This window comes from Theobroma umbraticum, unplaced genomic scaffold, assembly GCF_002168275.2.
Source record: "Theobroma umbraticum cultivar Fairchild unplaced genomic scaffold, ASM216827v3 scaffold_20.0, whole genome shotgun sequence".
Taxonomy (NCBI): Eukaryota; Viridiplantae; Streptophyta; class Magnoliopsida; order Malvales; family Malvaceae; genus Theobroma; species Theobroma umbraticum.
The window spans coordinates 4138480-4164233 of NW_018397266.1; the positions used below are offsets into that span (position 1 = coordinate 4138480).

The following is a 25754-nucleotide window of genomic DNA, read 5'->3' on the forward strand; positions in this document are numbered from 1 at the left end:
AATCCATCATCCTGCAATGGAAGAAATTGATGAAAGCCCAACTTCGTAGCAATATTAATACTACCTATTATGAGGAAGACTAAAGCTAATTTTGTGCTCCTTCACTTTAAATTAGCTAAAAGAAGAAAATGTTTCTGTTCTCTTGATTGTTTCGAATGAAAAGTGAAAACCACAGTAATACAAATTTTGGCAAATCTCATTAGCCAAACTGCCATTGCAGTTGAAATGAACTAATAAGTGGGTGGGAAAACAGTGAGTGAATTAATGACTTGTTAAACTTAAAATGGTTCTACTTAGCAACCGCTTCCTTTTCTCTTTCTTCCTTAATCTGGGGTATATTCCTTGCAGGGGATTTCTTCAAATTGTCTTCAACTTTGCAATGGCCTCTGCAATTATACTTTCGCAGGGGAAAGTATCAGTTCTTGAATACTTAACGGTCTAACACTGTATTTGATAGGATATATGAAATGGAAAGAAAGTAGAAAAATAGATTTTTTTTTTCCTCTAATCATGGATTGCATAATAAGAAAAAACTCTTTTCATGTACTTTACATACTTTACTCTATATATAAATATAAATATATATATATATATATATCTTTTATTTCCCCTACTTCTATAACCTATAACCTTTACTTTAAGAGAGCAAGTTTATAATATTATATATTAATCTTTATGCTTTTTTATTAAAAAGTTTAAAATAAGAGACTACTAAAAATTAATGCATTAATTTAGAGAGCCATAGCAAAGAAGAATAAATTTAATCTTTAATTAAATTATAAATTATGGTATACTATGAATATTTAAGTGTAAACTTCACCTATACTTCTTATGGTTTCAACTTTTCTCAAATGACATTTTGTGATTTTTTTTTTCAATTAGTATCTTAGTGGATCATTTATGTTCCCATGAAGAGACTAGGTCGTCAATTTTGAGTAATGAAATTACAAAAATACTTTAAGTGTGATCAAATAAATTAACTTTGAATTGAGAATTTTTTATGTAATTTTACAATCTAACCTCTTGTGAGAATAGAATTTTATCCACGTTATGCTAATTAGGAAAAAGAATCCGCAAAGTACCAATTGAGAAAAAAATTATGGGATATCATGTGGAAAAAATTGAAATAACAAGTGAAATTTATTTAATACTTAATTATATTATCAACGGTCAAACTAATTTATAAAACATTCAAACGATAGAATTTTTTTTTTTGAAAAGCTCAAACAATAGAATAATTAACAAACAAACCTAGCGAATCATTAAATTAAGTACCCCTAAATATTTTATGAAATTAACAATGTTATCTTATTTTATTCTCGAAGAAGTTTAACCTCTTTGTATAAAAGAGTCAAGTTTAAAAATACTATTAAGGGTTGTAAAATATAACTTTGAAAAAGAATATTAAAGAGAAGTAATTTTCATTTCCTATTTCAGTATATCTACCATCAACTACAATGCCTTTATTTAGACACACATAGATGGAGGGGAAATGAATTTATATAAATAGAGAAGATGAACTTAATAGATAAAAATGTACATACATTGAATGAAATTAGGAGATAGGGATGTACCAACATAAATATGTACATTAGAAATGGGGAGATGCATTGGATGTTATGAAATACAATGGATATTCGCATATATTCATTACACTCTCCCTTGAATGTTCATTGTACTATCTTATCAAAAACCTTAAGCCAGAAAAACCTTGTGGGACAAAAAGCGATTAGAAGAAGAAAAGAGTACAGTGCATAGTTCATAATTGCTTTCCCTCAATTGAGCCATATTGCCACTTTTAGACCATTAAGTTGGAAAAACCCAAAAGGACAAACACTGGTCAGAAGGAAAAAATAGTACAATGCATAGTCCATAATTGCTCTCCCTCAATTGAGCCATATTGTCACTTCTGGGGTTTATCATTTTTGGAGCATTTGATACTTTGCCAATCCATGGGCAAATCAATCTTGCATCTTATTAACTAGCCGTATTCTAATGCCATATACTAATTTCTCAAATGTTGACGTTGGTAATGATTTGATAAAAAGATTTGCAAGATTATTGGTAGAGCAAATAGGTTTAACTTCAACTTGTCGACTTTTTTGGAGTTTATGAGTATAGAAAAATTTTGATGAGATATGCTTGGTCTTGTCACTTTTAATATATCTTCCTCTAACTTGTGCAACACAAGCAGCATTATCTTCATAAATTATAATGGGAGAATTTGTAATTGATGTTAAACAACAAGAATTTTGAATATATATTACAACGGATCTCAACCAAACACACTCTCTTCTATCTTCATATAAAGTGATAATCTTAAAATGATTGAAAGATATAGCTACTAGCATTTGCTTAATAGAGCGCCAAGAAATGGCAGTGCAGTTATAGCAAAATAAATAACAAGTTTGAGAGCAAGCCTTGTGCGGATCAGATTTTTATCTTGCATCAGCATATCCAAATAAATCAGAGCTATTGGAATCTTAAGAATAATATAATCCCAAATTTGTGATTCCTCAAAAATAACAAAAGATATAGTTTATTCCATTTCAGTGTCTCCGGGTTAGCTCAGAACTAAAACTTGCCAATAAATTTATCAAAAAAGCAATATCCGGTCTCGTACATTGGGCCAAGTACGTTAAAGTCCCAATTGCATTGAGATATGGTGCTTTAAGACCAAGTATCTCCTCATCAAGTTCTTTAGAACGAAATGAGTCTTTTTAAGGATCAAGAGACATTACAACATAGGGGTGCTGAATGGGTGAGCCTTATCCATGTTAAAACGTCAAAGCAATCTCTCAATGTATATTGACTGATAGACAAAAATTCCATTTGCTTTGTGCTCAAGCTTTAGACCAAGATAAAGTTTGGTTTTACTCAAATCTTTAACTTCAAACTCGTTTTTCAATTATTTAGCAGGTTTAAGTAACTCTTCTAGAGTTTTAATCAAATTCACATGGTTGACATAAACTTCTATCATAGCAAATCCAGTTTCCAATTTCTTAATAAACACGCATGGCCAGATAGGATCATATTTGTACCTTTCATTAATTAGGTACTCGTTTAAGCATTGATATCACATGCAACCAGATTGCTTTAACTCAAACAAAGATCTTTGCAACTTTATTGAGAATATGTTGAGGGGAGTGTATGCTTCAGTCATTTTGAATCCCTCAGGAATTTTCATATAAATATCGATGTCTAATAAACTATATAGATATGCGTCACAACTTTCATAAGACGTGTTTCCAATTTTTCAAAAACTGCTACGCTAATAAGGAGACGAAAGATAATCATATCCATCACAAGTGAGTATATCTCATCATAATCAATCCCAAGTCTTTAAGAAAAGCCTTGGGTAGTGAGTCAGTCTTTATACCTCACGACTTTGTTTTTTCCATTTCGTTTTTTGAACAAACACCCACTTCTATCCAATGGGCTTTACATTGTCAAGGGTTCAAGCTACAAGCCTGAAAACCTCTTGTTTAGCTAAAAAAGCCAATTCAACCTTGATTGCTTCCTCCTATTTAGGTCAATCTTGTCATTGATGACATTCGATAATAGATTATGATTCATAATCATCGTTTATAATCTCATGAGCAACTAAAAGTGCAAAAGCATCATAGATGATTATCTCATTTCGATCCTAAATCACATTACAATATGTAATGGAAATCTCAGTATTCTCAGGATCAGTTGTCCTTTCATGGGTTCGTGCCTTTTCAGGGGCAGTAGGCTCTTCTATATCAAGCTCAATATCATGTTCTTCTAGAGTGGATTCTTGATTCTTCCCCCTTCATTTTTGAGGGACAATGTCTTTTAATCCTATCGGTCTTCCACGTTTTAGGTGTGAGTCCATTTGATCCATTTCTATCTGTTCTTCAAGAACAGCAATCCTCACTAAAACATTCACAGTTAGAATATGAGACTTTGTAACCTTGGCAGCATCATTAAATGCATCAAGATATCTATTGGCAGTAACCTGTAAACGGACTATATATTGCACCTCATATTCACTTTCAAAAGTTTTTAAGTCTAAATGGGATAGATTTTTCTCATTTTAGGAGAAAATCTCAACTAGTTTTTACTTCTCAACCATGGAAGCCATAGGTATCCTAATCAGTGAAAACACTATTTCATCAAAATGACAATCAATGAATCTGGCGGTAAAAAGATCACCCATCATTGGTTACAAGAACCTAATAATGAATGGTGAATCCAACCCAACATGAATGCCCAAATGATGTTGGGGACCCATTTTAGTGTTTTTTAAGGGTTCTACAGGCACCTGCATAGCATATCCAAAGATGTGTAAATGTGAAATATCTAGTTCATAGCTTAAAACCAACTATATAGGAGACTGTAGTAGACTAGTAGTGGGCCGCAATCTAATTAATGCTACCGCATGCAAAATAGCATGACCTCACACTAAATAGTTGAGCTTTGTCCTCAATAATAGAGTACGAGCGATAATTTGGATACGTTTAATCAAAGATTCTACCAATCCGTTCTAAGTATAAACATATGGAATCGAGTGCTTAACCTCGATTCTTAGTGAAGCACAATAGGCATCAAAGCTCTTCGATGTAAATTTGCCAACATTGTCCATCCTTATCTTTTGGATTGGATAATCAAGGAAATGTGCCCAGAGCTTTATAATTTGATCAAATAAATTTGCAAAGGCTATTTGTTTTGGTCCACAAATATCACTTCGGATTCTTTGCAAGAATGAAGTAATAACCACATGAAGAATCAAACCCTCTCAGTACATGCCAATCTTCAAATCAATTTATAATCATCCAAATGATGATTATTAAGCTTACTAAATTGAAGAAGTTGATAAGTAGACTTGACCAAAAAGGAATCAATATTTTCACCACACCAAATTTTCCTATCTTCCTTGACATTAATTTTTGGAATTGGGATTACCTCTATTTCCAAAAGCTTAGCTAAAAGAAGTAAATGTTGATAGAGCTAAGTTGCCATTCTCTTCGACCATTAATAAAATCAACAACCTTCGAGTGAAGCAACTCATCATAACCACAACAAGGGCATAACGAATAAAAGGGGCATCCTCCACCCACTAATCATTCCAAAAACTAATGCAAACTCCATCACGAACCAACCATTTTCTACCTAAAGACAGAAGTTTCAAACTTTTCAAAATACCTTTCCAAAGAGAAGAAGCATTAGTATAGATAGCCACAGAAATAAAATCAGCATTAGCAAAATATTTACCTCTTAAAAAATTCAACAAGACAATGAGTTTGAATGATTTTTATTTGCCCACCCAATTTTTGAGAGTAAAGCCAAGTTGGAAGTTCTTGCTAATCTAACACCTAGCCCTCTACTTGTTTTGGATAGACAAACTATGTCCTAATTTAAAAAATGATTCTTGGAACTCACCTCACTTCCACCTCATAAGAAATTTCAAGAGATTCAATCCAATTGACGACAAGTCAACATAGGTAACAAGGAAGTTTGCATAATATAAACTGGAATAGAATTCATCACAGACTATACAATGTTCGATGATGAGCCTTGGATAGTACATTTTCCTTCCAACTTGCCTTGTTCTTATGAACTTTATCCACAATGTAGGCATATAACTGTTCTGAACATATTTTACGCACAATCAAAACACCTAAATAACACCCTAAATCGTCAATTAAAGGAGTACCAAAAGCTATACACAAAGAATTGGCATAACTCCAAGAGACATTTAAAGAGAAAAAAATCTTCAATTTTTAAAGGCTAAGAGATAACCCGTAGTAGCTACAAAATTATTAAGACAATCCATAATAACCTCTTTCGATCATATATTTGACTAGCAAAAAGTAGCAAATCATGTATCATGTGTGATAATTTCTCCACACACAAAATGAACAAGTAAAGTGACAAAGGATATCCCTGACAATGACCCTTTAGAGCTAAAAAATAAAGCATGGCTTCACCATTCTAGATAACAAACAATTGATTAGACATGACACATAACATAATCAATCTAATCAATTGAGGAAGAAAATTAAAATCAATAAGAACTTAAGTCAAGAACTCCCAGTTGACACTATCATAAGTTTTGTTGAGATCAATTTTCATAATCACACCTCCCTTCCTACCTTTCTTCTTTACAAAAAAAGTGAAATGCTTCTTATGTAACACAATATTATCACTAGTACTTCTACCTAGCAAGAAGCTATTCTGAAAAAGCCTCACCATTTCCTGCAAGAAAAAATACAATTTATTTATTAGCAGTTTAGTTAAGATTTTATAAGTAGCATTCAATATACTTACAAGCCAAAACTCCATCATATTCATCGAATTGTCCTTTTTGGGATTAAAGTAATAAAGGCCTTGAAAAATTCTAAAGGAAAAAAATCCATCACTCGACGCTTGATTAATAAACACTGAAATATGATTTTTGGCTAATTTTAAAGCGTTCTAAAAGAATAAAGGTTGAATACCATTAGGTCTAGGAACTTTTAGCCCTTTCATAGTGAACAACATTACTTTAATCTCTTCTATCCCAAAATGTTGCACTTGAATAACATGATCATCTAGACTCATCATAGGTTGTCAACGAGCAAAACTATCAACCAAAGGAACAGTATCATGCCGTCTAAATAGAGTTGCATAGAACAAAATTGCTTGTTATTTAAGAATATCGGTGTCCATTACCCATTGACCATCAATCATCAAACTAGCCATCCAATTCCTATTATGACAGACTATGTAAAAAGATGGTAACACTTCATATTCCTATCTCCATCCCGTATCCCTTGCACATGAGACTTTTGATACCAAAGTAGTCCTTCTTGATAAAGAGCTTCTTGGTATTATTTTTGCAACTCTCATTCCAAATTCTGTAAAAAGGAATAGTGGATGTAAGCCTCACTTCTCTAGATCCCATGAATTTGTGCAATCTATATCTTTTTTTTTTTCATAATGTCCCTAAAATAATCAAAACTCCATTTCTTCACTTCAACCATAGTAAAGACGATTGACTACAGAAAAGAATCACCAAGTTCCCATACTATAGTAAATGTTCTACCAAATTCTTATCGAGTCAATCAAACAACTTGAAAGTGGTAAAGTCTCTTATCTCTAGCTAAAGGCTTGGTCCTAGTGGTATGAAATAAGCCTAAAGTAAAACAAAAATATGCTAATCGATTAAGAGGTCTAGTTAATCAGTTAGAGCACAAGGTCCTAGTATTTTTAAGCACCAAAAACAAGTTTGAAAATATAATTGACCGTTGAAGGGAGCCAAAATGGAAAAGTTCAAAATTCAAAGAATTTCTAGTTGATTAAAGCTGATTTTAATTATTTATGGTTGAAAAATGTATAGCTTCAATCAGTTAAGGGAAAAGCTAACCAATTACAAGAAGACTACGATGTAGAGAAGAATGAAAACAAAAAGTTTGTAATTGGTTAGAGTCTCTGATAATCGGTTAGAGAAAAGAACTCAGCAACAAGATAATGCAAGGTATAGAAGCTGTAATCGATTAGAGCTACCTGTAACCGGTTAGTCGAAGTTTGTCTGTCTTTTTGAATTTAAATACTAGAGAATAAAATAACTACTAGAAGTGCATTAGAGTTGTTTTTAACAATTAGAAATGGTCTCTGGCAGAAAAATCTGACTCCCTAGGTACGCAAGGAAGCATTGGGAGATCAAGGTAGTGGATGTAGGTCAATGAGACTGAACCACTAGAAATAGTTTTGCATTGTCTACTTCTCTTTACCCTTCACTTCTTGGTGTCTTTTAGCCATTAGAAGCTTTATATTCATTTTCCTCTACTTAGTTAAAAGCTCTATCTTTCAAAAAGAGTTGAGCTTAAAATTTTTAATACTATTCACCACCCTCTAGCACTCTATTGGGACCAACACCACTTTTCATCAATCCACTGATGCCCCCCCTCCCCTCACTTCAAAGCTTTCTCCATTTTGTATCTCTCTTTATACTTGACGAATGCATAATTTGCCTCATTTCCTTTATCCATTAGAGCCTTCCTAAGAATACAATCATCTACCACAGTTCCATACTTGTAGAACACGCCCTTGATTGTTGCCCATGTTAATCTCTTACTTAAGTTATCCACAAATAGCGAAGCAAACTATAGAGCCATCTTCGGCTAGTTCTCTATTCCTTTCCCATCTTCCACCAACAAATTTAAATAAACTCTATAAATCTACTGAAGAATAAGAAAAATCACAAACAAAACATCTTGGATGCCTTAGTATCTTTGGTTGCTTTAACCTTTACCAAGCTTGATATCTCATATACAGTTCAAATTTTATCCTAATTCATGAATAAACCACGACATAAGCACTTAATGGCTGCACATAAAGTATTGAAGTATTTAGGTAGCGTTTGGTATGAGAGAAGTGAGAGCACATTCCTTGCAATGTGCTCAATTAAATTACATTGCAATATTTATTTTGCAACAAATCACTGCAATGTAAGATTGCAATGCAATCATATTACAGCCAACGGATGTAATGTAATTACAGTCCAAAACCAATGCAATCACATTATATTATACTCTGCAATATTCTAAAAAAGATTTATCTTATCTTAATAATATTTATTATAATTTATTGTTTAATTAATAAAACATATAATATAAGAATTAAAAATTAAAAAAATAAATAAATATAAAAAAATAAAATTTATATAATATAGGTAAAATAAATTAAAATAAAATATCAATAAAAAAATTATATTAAAGAAATAAAAATAAAATATATAAGATTATAATAATAAATGAAAATAAATATATGACATTAAAATATATTTAAGAGATGATTATTAAATTATATAAAAAATATAAACATATATTAAACTTGTATTTTAATAACTATGGGTAATTTTGAAAATTAACATTATATTTCTAGCAAAGCACTTGTAAATCAAACGCTACAATGTTACCTTCTCTGTATTTTAATCATTATTTTGCTTATATACCAAACACTGTAATATTATTTTCTCTATAATAACATTACTTACAATCACATTACCTGTAATCACATTGCATTGTAAAGTACCAAACACCACCTTAAAGTCTACACTTGGACAAGGAATTCTAATGAAAGCAGACTCGAATATGGAAATCTTAGCTTATTCAAGCAATGATTAAGGAGGCATCCTGACACAAGAAAATCTGTCACTGGCTTCAATATTTTCATTAGAAATTCCTTGGTCAATTGGAAATTAAAGAAGCAATCCATAATAGCTCGTAGCTTATCAAATGCTGAGTATCAATAGATGGCATCTACTTGTTGTGAAGTTATATGGTTGAAATCATTACTAGCAAATTTTGATTTTGAACATAGAAATGCAGTAAAGTTATATTGCAACAACCAATTTGCCATCCATATTTGCAAGATTCCTATTTTTCATGAGCAAACAAAGTATATAGAAATCTATTGTCACTTAATTTAGGACAAGGTGCTGGAAGGAGTAATTGAACCTTTGTTTGTGCATACCGGTTCACAGGTTGCTGATTTATTTACAAAGGCATTACAATTCAGACAATTTCATCACTTATTCAGTCAGATGTCTGTTCACAACATTCATATACATCTTGAGGGGGAGTGTTAATGATGAAGATCACTGATGGAATAAAGGGTTCAAGCAAAAGAATGTTTGCAGACGTATAAACGCCGGCTTCGGTTGGAAGATGAACATGTGAAGTACAGATGTACAGGATTAATAAGGAGCACCTGACTATCATGTGGAAGTTAGTAATTTATTGACAATTACTGTAAAGATTAAGCCGTTTACAATTTTACTGCAACTAACTTTTAGGCTTAGCATTTTCTCTCTCATCCGTCTGTTATTCTTTAGATCTAACAGACTATAAAATGGGTCCCTGCATTGATTTTAACATTCGAGTAATACAGTACACTTTTCCCAATATTCCTCTGCACGATTACTCGCTTCTCAAACTTTCACAAGGAATTCAATAATGTGCTAGGGACAGCACAGTACGATTTTTCTACTTCAATCGTGCTATGTTCTCATCCACGCTCCTATGAAGAAATTTATAAGTACTGTCTAATGTAATCAGACAACTCTATTTAGCAACATGTGAGAGTGATTGCTTCCATTTTGTGTGTCCTAAATTTGTCAATACCTACCTCCACTCTTCCTCATCAAAGTCAATTTAGCTGGTATTGTCATTAATTCCACCACCCTCTCAACTCAGTCCTACTTCATTTCCCAACATTGATCCAATCTGTCTTCTGTCAGGCTTCAGAATTACTAAGCCTGTGCCAGTTAACTAAAACATAAGAGAACTGCAACGGGGAAAATGCTTGTTTTCTCTGTAATTGAGTGGGTGAGCTCTCATCTGACCTTGTGGGATGTTGCAATTGCATTGTTGGGGCTATTCATTTTCAGTTGTATACATGAGAGTCTCACAAATAAGGGTCCAATGCTGTGGCCAGTGCTTGGAGTCATACCATCAGTCTTCCTTCACATGAATGACATACATGATTGGGCCACCAGAGCTTTGATAAATGCTGGGGGAACATTCCCCTACAGGGGAATGTGGATGGGAGGATCTCATGGAATCATCACAGTTGATCCTTCTAAGATTGAATACATGCTTAAAACAAATTTTAAGAACTTCCCTAAGGGGAAGTACTATAGAGAGAGATTTTGCGACCTGCTAGGAGGTGGAATTTTTAACTCTGATGATGAATCATGGAAGGAGCAGAGGCAGCTTGCAAAGCTGGAGATGCATTCGAGCCGGTTTATAGAGCACTCCATTCAAAGCATGCAAGATATAGTGCACCAGAAACTGATGAATTTATTGGAAAAGCTGGCAAATTCAGGGCATTGTTTCGATCTACAAGAAGTGTTTCTTCGGCTTACATTCGATAACATTTGCACTGCTGCTCTCGGCATTGATCCTGGATGCTTGGCCCTTGATTTACCGGAAGTTCCCTTTGCAAAAGCATTTGAAGTCGCCACGGAACTCACCCTGTTAAGATTCCTGATGCCGCCTTTTGTATGGAAGCCCCTGAAGTTCTTCAGACTCGGAAATGAGAAACGGCTCAAGGAAGCAATAGAAGTTGTACATGATTTTGCAGATAAGACAGTGAGAGATCGCAGGAAGAAGCTAGACAATCTTGGAAACTTAAACGATCATTCTGATCTCTTGTCGAGGCTTATGGAGAAAGAGATCGATAAACAAGGCAAAAACAGACGATATCCAGGAAAGTTCTTAAGAGATTTCTGCGTAAGTTTCATCTTAGCTGGGCGAGACACAACTTCTGTTGCATTAGCCTGGTTTTTCTGGCTAGTACACAAAAATCCTGAGGTAGAAAGCAAAATCCTGGGTGAAATCTATGAAATTTTAAGTCATCCTGAGCGAAGAACAGAAGACGATGTCATAGTTCTCACAATAGAGGAATTGAAAAAGATGGTGTATCTTGAAGCAGCATTATCTGAGTCCCTGAGGCTCTACCCATCTGTGCCAATTGAAATGAAGCAAGTTCTAGAAGACGATGTGTTTCCTGATGGTACCAGGGTTAAAAAGGGTGCTCGAGTTCTTCACTGCATCTTCTCAATGGCTCGTATTGACTCCATATGGGGTAAAGATTGCTTAGAGTTCAAGCCAGAGAGGTGGATCAAAGATGGGAAGTTTGTAAGCGCAAATCAGTTCAAGTACGCTGTGTTTAACGCTGGTCCGAGGCTTTGTGTGGGGAAGAAATTTGCTTACACGCAGATGAAAATGGTGGCTGCTTCAGTCCTGTTAAGGTATTCAGTTAAGGCAGTCGAAGGTCACAGTGTTGTACCAAAGCTGACAACCACACTCTACATGAAAAATGGTTTAATGGTGACTCTTAAGCCTAGGTTGGTAAACACTGCTTAGTTCTCGATAGAACGTGAAACAACGAAATAAAGCAGAATAATCAACATGTACAGGAGGAGTGCAGACTCGATCTGTTGTTCCCTTCTCCCTGTATTTGTTTTACCTTTTTATGGTCGGTAGAAGGCCAGCTAGAAGCCTTTGCTAGGTCCGATTGATGGTTTGAGTCTTGTAACTCCTTGGTTGAATTTTTCTTTTATGATTTGGGTTTAGTCCAAGGAAACTTTTATTTATTTCAAATATTCATTCCTTTTTTTTTATTTCTATTTGAAAAATGAAAAATGAGTAAGTTATAAAGTTAATTTGCTTTTACATATTTTTACAATATTTCCAAAAAAATGAGCAAAAAAGAAAAATGTCGTCATCCTAATTTCTTTTTAAAAATTAAAAAGATAAAACCCCTTCATTTCTTTTTGGCCAGCCAAAGCTCTAAACATCAATGCCAGGCTTCCCATCTTCGACTTCTCCGTAATCTCTTTAATATCCATTTTCTCTTCCAATTTCTGCCTTTCCATTCTCGTAAGTCCTTTTTAACACTTTGATCATATTTTTTTTAAGTTTAACAATTATTTTTGCTTTGCTTATTAGTCATTGCGAAAGCTGTGAAGGAAAGAGATGAAATTTTATGCTGCAGATTTTCTTTTGCTTCAATTGTTTATTCTATTTTTTGTGGTAATTTAAATTTCGAAGTACTTCCGTTCTGAATGTCGAAAAGGTAAAACTTGAACTAAGTAGATTCATATCTTCTTAATCTAATGGGGATAACATTTTTCTCTGTTGTTTCCTTCAGTTTCTCAGTAACCAAACGGAAACTTTGGTCGTGATCATTTCCACCAACGGTGGATAATCAGATATTTAAGGTTTTGCAAATTGTTCTTTAGGGTTATTTAGTTTTTCACAAGAATTTTGCTTTTATTGAACTTCAATTTTTCACATCAAAGACTTTGTTATGTACCCTTTAAAAAAAAAAAAGACTGTTATGTAATCCTCTGAGGCGTCATAAAATAAAAATCATATAAAAGCAACTTTATAATTGAAAATTTGTTGCCTTACTTGTTGAATTCAATATTTTGTTATGAACACTTTATAGGAGTATTACGTTTTCAATTTGTATGTTTTCTTTTTATAGTAAAATTACAAAAAAGAAAATGTCAAAGGCAATTGTGGAACTTCCTCCAAAAGGCGGCTTCAGCTTCGACTTCTGCAGAAGAAATAAAATGCTCTCAAAAAAAAAGAGGGCGGGAGGGGGGGGCGGGGGAGAGGAACCCTCCATCTTTTCGAAAGACTGGAACTACAATTGTTGGTCTTATTTTTCAGGTATAAATATAACTTTACCAACTTATATTGTACTTTTTACTTCTACGATTTATTATCTGCTGTTTTCTTTCTTATTGACTTGGTTAGCTGCCTAGTTGTGATAATGTGATTCTAGATATTACAACAAATCTTTTGCATAGGTATAGCATTAGCATACTAGGAATGTGACTGCTTAGAACTGTTAATTTCGATGTTGCTTCTTTGAAGTGCTGGAAGAGCTATTGTTGTAAGGCTTTTTATGAACTTGTTGGAGTCTGAATCAACCAGTATTTCTCAAACCTTCAATTCTTTTATAGTGCTTACATATTAATTCTTTTGTGAGAATGGGATGCTCATGAGTGCTACTATTATTCTCAGAGCAGATACAAGAGCCACTTCAGAGCGTATTGTCTGTGATAAGAATTGCTTGCAAATTCATTATATAGCACCAAACAATTATTGCTGTGGAGCAGGAACTGCCACTGATACAGAGGCAGTGACTGGTATATAAAACTTTTTTGTCACTATTCTTGCATATAATTTTTTTTGCCTTTTTATCTTTTCCTGATGTTTTCATTTGATTACAAAGTGGTATATGTGAGTATTAAATTCTTCTTTGTTTTCACATTGCCTTTCCATCAAAGACATGGTCAGCTCCCAGCTGCAGCTACATCGGTGTCATACTGGATGAGAATCAAGGATTGTAACAGCGTTGACTCTTTTAAAATCTCATATTTTCCAGTAAGCCTATATCTGAGAGTGTGATCCTTGGTATGGTCAGATCTTTTCATTATTACTAGATTGAGTTTAAAGAATGCCTTACTGGTTTTACTTGTCCTGCTGTCTAGCTATCAAGGATATATTCAAGCTGCTTTGGTGCATGGTGGAGTGGATGTGACTGGGCCACATCTGCATACAATGAGTTGAGTTACACACATGAGAATCTGAATTTTCCCTATTTCTTTGCATTGACCTATGGTATAACACAGATCTATCCTCATGGATCTACGGATACTCTGCCATTGGCAACAATGGGTTCTGGTTCACTAGCTGCTATGACTGTTTTTGAGTCAAATTACCGTGAAGGACTAACTGGAAGTTCTTGTGCCATTTAGCATCATGTAGTGGTGAATTTCATTTCAATTTATAAAATATGCTCTGGATATGATCAATAAGAAATCTGCTTGATTTTGCTAAGTAAAAAAGTATGTTTTTCAAAACTGCTTTTTTGGAGGGCTGTAGAAAGTAGCTCTTAGTCTTTAATCAAGATATTTGGAATGTCTTCCTTTTGATGCATTAATATGTAATGATTTATTTATGCAGAAAGAAGAAGGATTTAATTTGGTATGCAAGGCTATTTGTGCTGGCGTTTTCAATGATTTGGGCAGTGGGAGCAATATTGATGTTTGTGTTATAACAAAGGTTTGTTGTCTTGCCTGCATTCAGGTAGAGTAGAGATTTTTGGTTCTATTGATTTTTTTTTCTTTTTACTTTGACTTCTTCCTTTTAGTTTTCTAACACTATTATAATATTTGCTTGTATAGGGACACAAGGAATACCTAAGAAACTATCAAGTCCCAAATCATTATGCAGATAACAGCTCAAAATTTTTTACATTCCCTAAGAAGATTGGTAAGCAATGTCATCTCAGCATCAGGTGTCTGTTTCTTTTAAAATGTTCCTTATGTCCTTGGCTTCTTTAATATAGGTATTCTGAAGCAAGGGCTGCATACTAGTGTTCACTAATTTTTGCATAGAAGTTTTTGCGTCCTTGCTGAGTTGTTAACAATGACTTGATGCTGCAATTCTCTCATGGTGCAGAGGTTCTATTCACCGAAATCACCTCATTAAAGGATCAAGTTGAAGTTGTTGAAGATGGAGGTGCGATGGAAGAATGAATACAGCAACAAACTGCATTTGGTGATTTAAATTTGCTGGTTCATAATCCCATTGTTGTTGATTCATCATATGTTTGTTTAGGATAAACAACATTATAGTTATTTCATTATGCATTATAAAATGGCACACAAGTTTCTATTCTTGTCTTTCAACTCCAATTTACCCTATACTGAAGGAAATGCAAGTATAATGGCAATGGTTTTATTGAACATATGAACTGGATTGTGGATGAGTAACATAATTTCTTTTAAGTGTATACATTTCAGAAAATGTAAGTCTGGCCTGATGCCTGGTAGAACTGTGGAAGAACGTATTGAAACAACTTCTACAACTTCAACAGGCTATGTAGGCCTAGTAAATTGGTATGTCTCAGCACCAAAGAATATATCTCATTTAGCAAGCGGGTTAGTTGCATACATCTCTGGATTGACTAAACTTGCTTTGAGTGTTCATTTGTATCCCTTGCCTATTTTCTTCACTGAAAAATGCTTTTATATTGAGCCACCCAAAAGGTTCCATATGAACTCCTTTCCAGGTAATTCCAGAATCGAGTCAAAATGTAAAAATGACTTTACCCCACTTCTGCTTCTTGTGCTGTCCACAAGTTTGAACCACTGGCTCTCAGGGTCACACATATTATCGTTACTCAAGCATTTGCAACTGTTTGTAACAATAATATTGGTGGAGTCTACATCCAGGCAAATGTATGTGCCGTTTCTGAGCTTAGATGAGAGGTGCATCTTGGAATCTGATATCATTTCCCATTTTGAATTAGACTCGCTGCAGATAATACCAAGTTTTGCCAGCGTTCCTGATTCATCAACTTGTAAGCAGAAATACGTTCCCTTGACCACCAAAGTGTGCTGGGGTGAGTAACTCCAAGCTTCAGAGTCAGTACAAGGACCCAAGCGCAACGGGTCAAGCAATGATTTCCTCAGGACACAAAGCCCCGTTGAAGGATGAAAGATTACTTTATGCAGTTTGGTTTCTGATAGGCCTGGCCCTGCATGCCATTGTGGAAGAAGCAAATAATGGGCTTGGTGACACTGTATGAACTAAGAAGGAAAAGCGAAAATAAAGTTTGCTTACCCTGGAAAGGAGATTGGAGGGCTGAAATTTTCTCTAGGAAGCTTGAATTCCTGATTTCACACCAATTCCAATTCAAGATTCCATAGTACTCGTTTAACCCAATGACCCCTTCTCTCAGATAATAACTCCCAACCAGTGTCCACAAGGCCCAATCCAGGTCAAGTTCAGCTGCCACACCTAAGAAGCAATTCAAGTATCTATTGTCATTGACATTGGTCCCCCTTTGGTCGACCCCAAACTCGCTCACGAACAATGGGTATCCTTGATCCAACAAAAATCCTGATGTTCTCATCATGTTGTTCGCCACTCTGCCACACACCTGGTTCGGGTTGCCAGTTACCCATGCCTGCCCATCTGTGAAACCATACCAATGCACCTCAAATACTAGTTTCCCAGTAAACGTGAGATTTGCTGGTCGATTTCCGATAAACGACAAGTCCTTGTCATAATTCAGTCCAGAAAGTATAACAAGAACGTCTGGGTTGGCTGAGTGCACCGCTTCAGCCCCTTTCTGCATGTACCTAACTCAAGTCATCAACATAAGTGCAATGAGTTTCCCATTTTTCTACCCATTTGTTTTGATCATATTCAGATCTCTACTTTGCTTAAACAAAAATCTTTTACCTGTACCAATCATTTACGTTCTGTCTGGGGCCTCTGAGCTCATTTCTCAAGCTCATTCCAACCACATTGGTGACACCATTGAAAAGGGTAGCCATCCGAGTCAGGCCCGTGATCCATATATCAGGGTTGAAGTACTGGTCACCGAAGAAACCATTGCCGTCAAAATTACTGCAGCACCAACCGGGCTTGCTTATGTGATTGTCAAGTATGACCATTACATTGTTTTCCCCAAGGCTAGACACCACTGCCTGAGAATTAAAAATTTTTCCAATAAGAAGTCTAAACAAAGTAACAATCGCTTGATACGGGGATTTCAACTTCAATTACTGCTTTATTAACACAAGAAACAAATAAATTGTCTACCAGTTTATCCAAGTAAATTGATATTTAAATCATAAAGCATAAACAAAACGGCTAAGGATAATAATTTACTTGCCGTCCCCATCATTGCTTACCAACCACAAACTCATCGAGCTTGGACTCAACCTTTCCCCCTAAACTACATGATTATGAATAATTAATAAGTTACTAACTGTGGGCCAAGCATGCATGGAAATATCCCCCTAAAATGGGAAAAAGAAAAACAGAGACGTGTCAAGATTTAAGGTCATTGTCGTCAATTTACTGGTTTGTTGGGATAACCTCAAGTCCATAACCAATGCCGTAAGGGATCAGTTTTTTCAAGTGTTGGAGAGTAAGTCTCCAAAATAGGTTTCTCTTTCTTAGCTTTCCTCTTTTCTTATCTTCCCGGAGGAGAAAACAAGGACAGAATCTTTCATACCTGGTAGGCTTTTAAGAGGGAAACATCAATGATGGAGGGGTTGTTGGTCTGGATGCCAGCGATGGATTCAAGCAGCCCAAGTCTTTGAAAAGATTGTCTAACAGTGAGAGAGGCCAACGAGTCATTGGCGACCAAAAAAAGCGGCCAAGTGAGCCTAACGCAATTGAACCCCGTGGACACAATCCGTTTGGCGATCGCGTCCATTGGCAGCTTGCTAAGCCCTTCTGCAACCATAGGTTCAAGGTGTGACACCCAGTTCACGCACGCTAACTTCACCCGCTGCCCTTTCTCGTCGACGATCCAACGCGAGTTCGTGGAGAGCGGAAGAGGCATGGCTGGCTTTGCATCTTGAATGATAATGTGAAAGACAAGGAACAGAGGGAGGATAGACAAGGAAGAGAAGGGAGTGAACCTTCCCATGCGTTTGGTTTTTTCTTTGACTTTACGGGGTTTTAATTTGCATCGAAGGAGGACTGGAACGTCCTATTTATATATATATCCTTGTCAATAATGAAAGCAAACACCGATCAATATCCCTTCCTGGGAAAAAGAATAATGCTATTTGATAGTAATTCCAAACTTTTGGTTTTAAATATATTATGCACTGTGTAAACAACTGTCATGAATAGGACTGGTTTAATCGTTTTCGTCACTATTTTATTTATTTATGTTTTATCATAATTGCTAAGAGCTAATTAAGTAAGCCGCCGCAGCTCTAGGAATAGAAAGCAACTAAACCTTGATGAGAGTTGGGGCTCTCAACTTTCATGCATAAGCCGAAGGCCAAGCTGGGTTTCTTTCCATACAAATTCAGTGCGTGTAAAATAATAATGCTAATCAGACGGGGAGAGGAGGATGCTTGAGCAAGCCCACAGTTCACACGTTACTCATTCCACCTGTAAACAAAGCTACTACACTCAATCATATATTATAGGAGATTCGTTTATATGCTGTCTTTTCCTCATTATTGCTTCATATATAGGATCCTCACATCAGCAATGTATTTTTTTTTTTTTTTTGAACTCATGATTTCGAGCTAAAATTGGTTGCTAGTTGTGTGAGTCTTTTGTGTAGGGGAAAGATGATTCAAACTGAGTCTAAATAGGAGAACATATGCTCATATTATAAGCCAAATGCTTATATGCTCACTTGATATAAGTTGTGGTATATAAATCATCCTTTTCTCCCCAAAACAACAAGACAAGAAGTGGACGATGTACTACTAAATTCCTTTTTCCGATATAACGTAAAAATTCTCAGGTGAACATGTGGATTGGCTCAACCATAAAGCAAGAGTTCTGATTCTCTAACTAGAAAGAGAGACTAAATTTGGTAACTTACTCAAGCCTATAGTATCATGCACCGAGGAGATGATTTTGCCAATCAAGGAAAGAAGGGTTTGGCTGATGAAATGATTGTTTTCATGGAAATGTTCACTTCTGCGTTGAGCATGACAAATTGGACCATTTGCTCGTTGTTGGTGGTGACACGCTAAGTAATGGGATATATGGGATACATTTGAAAGAGATTATGCTAAACTGAATCGAAATGCCCACTTTCGCACTTACACACACATTTTTCTTCAGGGTTAAGAGATTGTGTCTGGTATAGGGTACCTTTGGGGGACCTTGGCAAACTTACAAGGCAATGCATACAATTGCTTTTGCTATAGGCTATGGGTGTTCTTTGCTTTTATTTTTGTTCTTAGTTTGACTTTTCATTCTTTTTTCTGAAGAAAGAACTCATTTTAAGTACATGATAGACCAAATGAATGTATCATAAGAACTCGATAACCTTTGATATAAGTTGTAATTAAGATTCATAAATTTTATGTTGTTTTGTCTCAAATCAAACCTTTTTACTTGATTAAGAAAAAAGCTAAAAACAAAGACTCTTTTTGATCAAATCACATGCAACATTCATTAAATTGATGACCCAAAGTGGGGTACAAACAAGCACTAAGTCCATCATGAAGAGGGACTCGTGCGTTAATCACGCAGCACATTTCAAACAGCAATTAACAAACTCAACAAAACCTCCCCTGAAAAATTAAGGCTTTATAAATCACACCTTGATTATAACACCATCAGTTGGTTCGAACTAAAAACTAATCCCACCTACAACAATAAATTTCTCATGGCTGGAAACCATAGAGAAACCGAGCCTGTGTGTATACCTGTAATTCAAATTGTCCAACTCACTAGTCCTTCATCATACACCTCTACTAATAAACATGTTAGAGCGTGTGATTAAATTAAATAGTTACTTTAGTTACTTGATTATTGTTAGTTTAATATTATTTATTTAGTTAACCTCTTGTATATAAACTTTTTAATTGTATTCATTTATTAAGTATAATAGAATACAAAATTAGTTTTTACCAAAAGCTCTTTCTCTCTGTTTGCAAAATGCTCTTCTTTTCTTCTCATATGGTAAGTTCTTAATACTTAGTAAACTCACATGGTATTAGAGCAAGGTGGCCTGGATTTCATTTTTATCTTGAGTTTTTCTTGATTCTTTTGTTAATCTTGTAAATTAAAGGTTTTCCCTCTTCCCATCACCAAAATTTATCCTTGATTGTCAGAAATATATTTGAGATTTTAGTTCTTCCATTCAAAACCCTAGATGGAAAATTCATCTTTGAAATAATCCAATTCTATTGTAGGTGACTCTCAATCACCATATTTTGTCCATCATTCAAATAATCATGGGTCAATCATAGCAAATCCGAAGTTGATCTCATCAAATTACTCGGTGTGGAGTCGTTTGTTTCTGCTTGCTTTAGCCATTCACAATAAGTCTGGATTTGTAGATGGCACCATCAAAGAACCTCAATCCATTGATAACTTGTTTGGTTCTTGGAATAGATGTATCAAACTAGTAGTTACCTGGTTGTTAGATTCCCTCTCTCCAGATATTGCTTCGATTGTATTTTACATGGACTCTGTGCAATAGATTTGAAAAAGCTCAAAGGAACACTTTTCACAAGATGATGAGTCTCAGATTTTCAATCTAAAATTTACCCTAAACAATGTTACCCAAGGTACTAGGTGTTGTCGGTTTAATATACACAAGTATACATATCATACAAGTAATATAGACAGTAAGTCTTAAATTGTATCCCACAGAAATTTGCTCCTAATTGTTCATTCAGTATGAAAATTATAACAGATTAATCTTATTCAAGTTAAAGTTTATATAAAATTAATTAAAACTAAATTCACTTAAAAAAATTAAACTAATTAAAAAAACTAAAAATTCACTAAATAAAGTCAATAGATTAAAACCTAGGATTATAAGTTCATTCAACACTTCATCGGATATTAATTTCTTTTTTTATTTACATTCATGGGTAGTTTTGCTAACCTAAAATCTAAACTTATACACAAGTCTCTATCCAGATGCTTGTACAAATACCTAACTTAATTGGGTTACTATTTGTATATAGTAATCAATTAAATAAGATTCAGTAAGCTAGTATTCTAATTTGGCTATGTATGGCATTTAGGCGTATATTTACCCTAATTAAGAATCAGATCACCAAAGTGATATGAACATATAATATTCAAATTTCGATCCAATTTAAGATTACTTTGTTAATTCTCATTCAAATTCACAAATTACTCAATTGTTGGCTAAATAATCAAAAGCATTATGAACATATTTGAATAAACAAAACCATACCAATTCATAATAAATAAAAGAGAAACAAATATTTAGATTACATGCTGAAATCCACCACAATCCTAGAATTTTGTTTGCTCAATCAATGCCAATATTTTATTATATATAAGAAAACATTATAATGTTCTAAACATAGAACATGATAATGCCTTGAGTAGCAACAAGGGAGATAGCCTTGAAGGCTTACAGCGCATAATGCAATGCTGTCCACATATCTTAAAAAGCTTATAATCAATACAAACACTCGAAGAAGAGCTTTAAACCAAAAGATAACAACAATGATTATGCCAGAACATAATAGTAGCTAAGTAATCAACACAATGTCTACTGGATCCAACAAAGCAACGAAATAAATCAACCTTCAAGTTTTCGCATTTAAAATCACCAAACACAAGAAATAACAACGCCTTAATAAGGGTTGTCAAACATATCACAATTGCATAGAAAGCAAGCTTACCACCATGCATAGAACATCTCTTTTCTATCCATCCTAAATTTCACTAGTGAATCAGCCATGGTATTAACCTCCCTAAAAGTATGATTAAACCGAATATCACCAATGGCCTAACAAAGTTGATCAATTGCATTAAAAGTTCTCCACACATTCCATGGTTTTTGAACTCTTTCTAACATCCAAGAGATTGCTACCTTGGAGTCCGATTCCACAATAAGTTTATAAAAACCCACCTAAAAACTGGATGCCAAAAGTTTCAAAGCATGATAAATAGCCATCAATTCAGCAAAATTTAAATCCTGAACACTCAAAGGGCCATAGAATACACCCCTAATATGACCTTGAAAGTCAAAAAGGACCCCAACATAACCATCCAAACTTGATTTTTCATGAGCTGCATCCACATTAAATTTAAGCTCCATATATCCTGAGAAAAACCAACTCAAGCCATTACATGTTGCTGCTTGCTGCGATGATACTAGATTTTTCCAAAATTTAGCCCACTAACCATTATCCTTTAGACTTCATCCTTTCACTAGCCTTAATCCAAAACATCGATCACATTTTAATGAGAAATATAACTTCTTCCCTTTCACATTTCCAAAAAAATCATCATTGAAAGAAAATTAGCTATTAATCCAAGTCAAAAAAATTAAGAGAAAAACAAAAATAAAGACAAAAACTAATAGTTTGAAGCTTTTTTATCTCAATTCTCCTTTGAATTCTTTTGCTTTCTTGCTTTGTTTTTCACACATTTTTTCTAAAATAGTTACTTGTTAACTCTATATGAAAATCTCTAACAAAGGTCCCTCAAATAGTCTCCAAAAACCCTAATGAGAAAAATCCTATAACATTTTATTTTTGAAAATTCTCCTTAGCGCCACAGCACCATGCTCATGGCACCATGCTCATAAGTTGTAACATGGTACTCAGCTTGTCGCACCGCGGCGTTGTGCTCTCTAGATTACTATGGTGCATTCTTTTCACCAGCGTCACCACCTCACTCTCCTTGGCATCACGACTCTCTGGCCTTTGGTTCACGATAGGAGCGTTTAAGAGATTATATTATATAAAATTAACAATAAAAAATACAAGTATATTAAACTTATATTTTAATAAATAAGGGTAATTCTTAAAATTGACGTTATATTCCCAGCAAAGTACTTATAAACCAAACGCTGCAATATTATCTTTTTTGTATTTTAATCATTATTTTGCTTGTATATCAAACAATGTAATATTATCTCTCCTACAATCACATTAGTTGCAATCACATTATTTGTAATCACATTGCGTTATAAGTACCAAATGCCACCTTTATGGCCTTAAATAAGCTTCTCGGCAATGGAATGCCAAGTACACAAAAACTATGTTGCAATTTGGCTTTGTTCAATCAAAGTTCGATTAGTCTTTATTCACTAGAGGGACTAATGATAGTAATTTTATGGCACTTTAGTCTATGTGGATGATATTTTGATTGCAAGTACTTTAGTACAAGTTGAGAATGACATAGAATAGTTTTTACAATCTAAATTCAAGCTAAAAGATCTTGGTGTTTCTAAGTACTTTTTTTGGGATAGAGATTGCTAGATAAAAAAAAGAATTTTATTATGTCGAAGAAAGTATGCGGTAGATTTAATTGAAGAATATGGTCTATTGGGAGCAAAACCTACATCTACTCCAATGGATTATAATCAAAAAATTATTATAGCTACTGATAAAGGTTTGCTGGTAGATAATTCCAAGAATAGACAATTGATTGGGAAATTGTTGTATTTGACATTTACTAGACCAAATATCCTGTATGGAGTACAGGTGCTGTCACATTTTATGAACAAACCTAGAAATATTCATTTGCAGGCAACACGTAGAACTTTGAAATATCTAAAAGGCTCCTTTGGTTAAGGAATATTATTGTCTTCTTTATCAATCCTACAACTTTGAGCTTATTGTGATAGTGACTAGATTGGTTGTTTATCAATAAGAAGATTTGTCATGGGTTATTAATGATTTTTTAATAAGCTAGAAGTGGAAGAAGCAAAGCATGGTCGCTAAGAGTTTTACTGAGGCTAAATATAGAGCTATGTCAACTACTACTTGTGGGATAATATGGTTAGTATATCTTTTGCAATACTTTGGATTTCGTCATTCCAATGCTATTAAGCTTAAATGTGATAATCAGTTAGTTTTAAGTATGAGCAAAAATCTAGTTTTCCATAAACGTATGAAACATATTGAAGTTGATTGTCATTTTATTCTAGAGAAAGTGCTTGTAGAAATTATACAACCTAGATATGTAAATACAACTTCTCAAATAGTAGCTTTATTTACAAAAGCATTACTGCCAAAGTAGTTCCAGTCACTTTTCAACAAGATAAGCATTCTCGATATCCATACTCCTCTTGAGGGGGTGTTAGAGCATGTGATTAAATTAAATAGTTACTTTAGTTACTTTCCCATAGTTAGTTTAGTATTGTTTAGCTAGTTAACCACTTGTATACAAACGTTTTGATTGTATTCATTTGTTAAGTGTAATGAAATACAAAATCAATTTTTACTAAATGTTTTTTCTCTTTATTTCTAGAATGCTTTCTTTTTCTTCTTGTATTATAGGTTCTTGACATTCAGTAAAGTCACATAACATATCAAAGAAATAAGAAACCCATTTCACCCAAATAACTATAGAAAAGCAGTCATATCAACCATCCTTGAAGGATAGAAAACATAAAAATTAACTGCACATAAGTCCACCATTTTGCATACATAAAGCTATCCCTATCCTCATTGCCCTATGATCACATAACCACTTTGTACAAAACCAATTCCCTTTAACAAAAACCAAAACCCGAGCTTGGAATTCCTTTACTTTGCAACCCAGCCACACACTCAACCAACAGAGTGTATCGCTCTTTCAATTTCCCCAATTATCCACTTCTATAGAAGTAAAAAAATTTCAAAAGTCAATATTAGGTTTTAAGAATTTTTTTTCAAGAAAATTGCTCTTTAATGTCATTTTAGTTCAAAGAATGAGATCAATTATGTTCATTCAAGGCTAAGTCATCAAGAGTCTTGAAGTATATTTGTTGAAGAAAAGAAATAAACAACTATGATTTCATTTTATTGTAAAATACAAAGATTATATTCCACATTTGATTAAATTAAAATTGTTATTTGTTTTGAATTTTCTTATTTTATTTTTGATATGAAATTTATGTGTGCACTAATAATAGGATTATGCTAATTTTGATTATCAAAAATAATCTTTTATTATTTTTGATATTAAATACTAAATCAAAGGTGTTATATATTACTAACAATGGATAAGAACTTAAAGATTTAGTAATCATCGTGTTAGGTTAATTAGCTTCATATGATTAGGTCCAAAAACGACGAATTGGACTATTTTAAGAAATTAGAAAAAATTATTTTCTTTTTTGAACAAAATCTTTTTTCTAATTCAAAAGCTGAGTTTAAAAAGAAAACAAACTTATTGGCTTTTAGATCAATGAAAGAGAATTGAATTTTCAAGTAAAATGAATAGTAGAGAAATTAACACAAGTGTTTTATAGAGGCTTGGCCTTCTTGTCTACGTCCTCTCCTTTAGATTCACTAAAAAGTTTAAAATCCACTATCCAATCAAAAAGTTCAATACAATGCCTTTTGTGGTTCAAGTATAACTATACAATACAATGCCTTTTTATGGTTAAAGCACTACCACTCTATTTTTTCTATTGGTTAAGGTATAACCAATTGAGTAAATACAATGAGAGAAATATGGATATAGCAAAAGCGCCTCTTAATGGCTGAGTGAAGAATCTGGTACAATACTTAAAAGAAAGAATGAAAGCCTAATAAATGCTTAACTAGAAGACTTTTTGTATTTAAGAAGAGTACAATAGGTTTTAAATATATCTTGGCTAATTCTCCTCTCTTGAATTGTGTTTTCAAATCTTCTAACCTTCATAAATGTTGAGAAATTTTGTATTTATAGTTGTTGAAACTTCGAGGGTAGTTAGGAGAGCATTTAATGTGAAAATAGCTGTTTTTCTCT

At 33.9% G+C, this 25754-nt stretch overlaps 2 protein-coding genes and 1 pseudogene across 9 annotated transcripts; 2 read left to right on the plus strand and 1 right to left on the minus strand.

Moving 5' to 3' along the window:
- Positions 1-10107: 10107 nt before the first annotated feature.
- On the plus strand, positions 10108-11961 carry LOC149526750 (cytochrome P450 86B1 pseudogene; annotated as a pseudogene).
- Positions 11962-13127: 1166 nt separating this feature from the next.
- LOC110423066 (proteasome subunit beta type-7-B) lies at positions 13128-15223 on the plus strand. Of its 8 annotated transcripts, none has more exons than XR_016351701.1 (7): positions 13137-13193; positions 13551-13675; positions 13817-13913; positions 14021-14299; positions 14496-14618; positions 14717-14804; positions 14994-15223. XR_016351701.1 is itself a non-coding variant. In XM_089784688.1 (6 exons), the coding sequence occupies exons 4-6, from the start codon at positions 14490-14492 to the stop codon at positions 15068-15070; spliced, it is 294 nt and encodes a 97-aa protein (XP_089640814.1). In that variant the 5' UTR covers positions 13137-13193; positions 13551-13675; positions 13817-13913; positions 14021-14489; the 3' UTR covers positions 15071-15223. The 8 variants fall into 8 exon arrangements, 3 of the variants coding, with proteins under 3 accessions (XP_089640814.1, XP_089640816.1, XP_089640815.1); XR_016351700.1 differs by having other exon boundaries at positions 14021-14094; XR_016351703.1 differs by having other exon boundaries at positions 14021-14094; positions 14496-14594.
- A 77-nt stretch (positions 15224-15300) lies between these two features.
- Positions 15301-18440, minus strand: LOC110423064 (Cellulase (glycosyl hydrolase family 5) protein). Its single transcript, XM_021437171.2, has 4 exons — positions 17566-18440; positions 16785-17032; positions 16161-16681; positions 15301-16074 (listed from the first exon to the last, which is right to left on the minus strand). Exons 1-4 carry the CDS (start codon positions 17983-17985, stop codon positions 15563-15565), a joined length of 1701 nt encoding a protein of 566 aa, XP_021292846.1. The 5' UTR covers positions 17986-18440; the 3' UTR covers positions 15301-15562.
- Positions 18441-25754: the final 7314 nt, after the last annotated feature.

Bases quoted from the DNA above. Each gene is read 5' to 3' on its own strand.
- LOC110423066 (XM_089784688.1), top strand. From the start codon at position 14,490: ATGCAGAAAGAAGAAGGATTTAATTTGGTATGCAAGGCTATTTGTGCT. The intron at 14,619-14,716 runs GTAGAGTAGAGA...TTGCTTGTATAG, and splicing joins GTTGTCTTGCCTGCATTCAG to GGACACAAGGAATACCTAAG. The intron at 14,805-14,993 runs GTAAGCAATGTC...CTCATGGTGCAG, and splicing joins TACATTCCCTAAGAAGATTG to AGGTTCTATTCACCGAAATC.
- LOC110423064 (XM_021437171.2), bottom strand. From the start codon at position 17,985: ATGGGAAGGTTCACTCCCTTCTCTTCCTTGTCTATCCTCCCTCTGTTC. The intron at 16,682-16,784 runs GTAAAAGATTTT...GACTTGAGTTAG, and splicing joins AACGTAAATGATTGGTACAG to GTACATGCAGAAAGGGGCTG. The intron at 16,075-16,160 runs GTAAGCAAACTT...AATGGCATGCAG, and splicing joins CCTCCAATCTCCTTTCCAGG to GGCCAGGCCTATCAGAAACC.